The 2,500-nt window shown below is 45.4% G+C and overlaps 1 protein-coding gene across 1 annotated transcript in view; it reads left to right on the top strand.

Moving 5' to 3' along the window:
* Nucleotides 1-2,043, top strand: part of LOC307248502 (segment polarity protein dishevelled homolog DVL-3-like) — a gene marked incomplete at both ends in the record, with an annotated part of 5,797 nt that extends 3,754 nt beyond the window's left edge. The window contains 3 exons of the mRNA XM_080024897.1: nucleotides 230-436; nucleotides 1,380-1,538; nucleotides 1,937-2,043. Of these exons, the coding sequence (XP_079881023.1) occupies nucleotides 230-436; nucleotides 1,380-1,538; nucleotides 1,937-2,043 (473 nt within the window). The remainder of the gene's footprint in view (nucleotides 1-229; nucleotides 437-1,379; nucleotides 1,539-1,936) is intronic.
* Nucleotides 2,044-2,500: the final 457 nt, after the last annotated feature.

Raw genomic sequence — 2,500 nt, 5'->3', positions numbered from 1 at the left:
AAAAAATAATCTATACATTTTTAACATTGTTCTAACCCTGTGCTCTGTGTGTGTGTGTGTGTGTGCGTGTGTGTGTGTGTGTGTGTGTGTGTGTGTGTGTGTGTGTGTGTGTGTGTGTGTGTGTGTGTGTGTGTGTGTGTGTGTGTGTGTGTGTGTGTGCGTGCGTGCCCCTGTGTGTGTGTGTGTGTGTGTGTGCGTGCGTGCTTGCGTGCGTGTGTGTGTGTGTCAGATCTTGGGTTGCTGTCGGTCCAGGATGATGCAGAATGTCCCAGGGAAGGAGGAGGGGGGGTCACAGGCCCACACACACACACACACACTCCGGTCTGCCCCTACCAGACTCACACACACACTCACAGCCAGCTCCAGGGGCCATACAGCTCATCTCTGACCCAACAACCGCTGCCCTTATGGGGGGAAGGCAGTCAGCATAGTGAAGGTAGGAGCCATGTCACAACACATAAGCCCTGCGTTCCGAATCTCATACTCTTTCTTTTTACTATTCTACATACTACATCCGGCGATAAAAAGAATCTAGTTAGGATGCAGTAGGCATACTATTGGGACATACTTTACTCTCTTATTTCATCCTAACATTGCTCCTTGATCTTGCCTCTTGCTTTTATATCCGTCTCATCCCCGTTTGTTTTCATATGGAGGCTTCGTCGATGTGACGTCACTTCACGTGCGCACTGGATTGTGGGTCAGAATCGCCCAAATAGGATGCAGTTTTCAACACTAACAATCTTGGCCGGATGAAGTAGGACATCCGGGTACTTCTAACCATCCTAAATCTGGCCACAAGAATCGGGACATCCTAAATCTTTTTTCTACCAAACTATATAGTAGAAAGTATGCGATTCGGAACACAGGGACAGACTTGTTAGCTGGGAGAGTGACACAACAACGCACGTATGTACACGTGTAAGAGCCTGAAGTGTACAGCCTCTATCCTCTACCATATCACATGTCAAACCAGAAACACAAGATTGACAATGAAAACCCTCCAGATGTTGTTTTAACAGAACAGAACACACAACTGAAATAACAATTTTTTACTTTATAATATTATATATTGGGGCGACTGTGGCTCAGGTGGTAGAGCGGGTCGGCTGATGATCAAAGGGTTGGAGGTTCGATCCCCGCCCTGCCACCTGTGTCATGGTTGTTGTGTCCTTGGGCAAGACACTTCATCCACCTTGCCTCGTGTGAATGTCGATAGTTATCCTGCTGCTATCGGTGTATGAATGTGTGTGTGAATGGTAACGTGGGAAAGGAAAACAGGTCTCCCTTGAAAAAGAGTCTTCGGTCTCAATGGGATTTACCTGTAGAAATAAAGGTATATTTTTGATGTTGATCTTATTTCATTGTGGTCCATGCAGGCAGTCAGACCAGTGGCTCAGAGGGCAGTGTTGGTCATAAGGAGCAGAGAGCAGCCGACCAATCAGAGCAGACCAACCCGGAAGTGATCAAACCGTCTGACCAACCGGTGACGAGCACGGTCTCCCCCGGCGATGATGATGACAGCGCAGAGCAACCAGGTCTCCATTCATGTTTTTTTTTTTTTTTTTTTTAGATTTTTTTTTGGCATTTTCAAGCTTTATTAGACAGTACAGAGTTGAAATGGGGAGACAGACAGAGAGAGAGAGAGAGAGAGAGAGGGGGATGACCTGCAGTGAAGGCCCACAGGTCGGATTTGAACCCACGACCACTGCAACGAAGGCCGGAGCCGATATGGTACACGCTCTATCAACTACGCCACTGGAGCGCCCCCATGTTTTATATGATTTTACAGACAGAGACAGACAGGCAGGCAGACAGACAGACAGACAGACAGACAGATACAGATTGTTTTAGAGTCTGTTTTGCACCTTTCTTATGTTTGCACTGATTGTACATGTACAAGGACAATAAAGTTTATTCTGTTCTGTTCCCCCAGGTCTCCATGGGGACACAGCCCCCCCGGCCCCCCCTCAGCGGTTAGACCGTCAGTCCTTCTGTCTCGCCATGGGAAACCCCAGTGACTACTTCCTGGATGTCATGTGACCACCTGGACACCATGATGATGTCATGATGATGTCATTATGATGTCATTACTGGACTTTTTTATTTTTTAAATATGTTTTTTTTTTTTTTTTTTTTAGAACACAAACACACAACTGTAAACGTGAACACACAAACAAAAGACAAAATAAACAAACAGCTAACATGGCGTACTCTACTTTACAGGTTTCTAACATGGCGTACTCTACTTTACAGGTTTCTAACATGGCGTCCTCTACTTTACAGGTTTCTAACATGGCGTACTCTACTTTACAGGTTTCTAACATGGCGTACTCTACTTAACAGGTTTCTAAGGACATTGTTTAAACTAAAGGTAAATGTTAAGCAGAAAATAAAAAGTCAACGAGGTGTCATGTAGGTCCCTTCAGTACTGTTATATAGTCCAGGAAAGGCTGACATATCTGTTTAAACTTCTCTGCTTTCCCTGAGATCTCATAAC

The sequence above is a fragment of the Ammodytes marinus genome (genome assembly GCF_949987685.1).
Source record: "Ammodytes marinus genome assembly, chromosome: 3".
Classification (NCBI taxonomy): domain Eukaryota; kingdom Metazoa; phylum Chordata; class Actinopteri; order Uranoscopiformes; family Ammodytidae; genus Ammodytes; species Ammodytes marinus.
The sequence above is the reverse complement of the archived record's forward strand: the minus strand, read 5'-3'. Positions and strand labels throughout refer to the sequence as shown.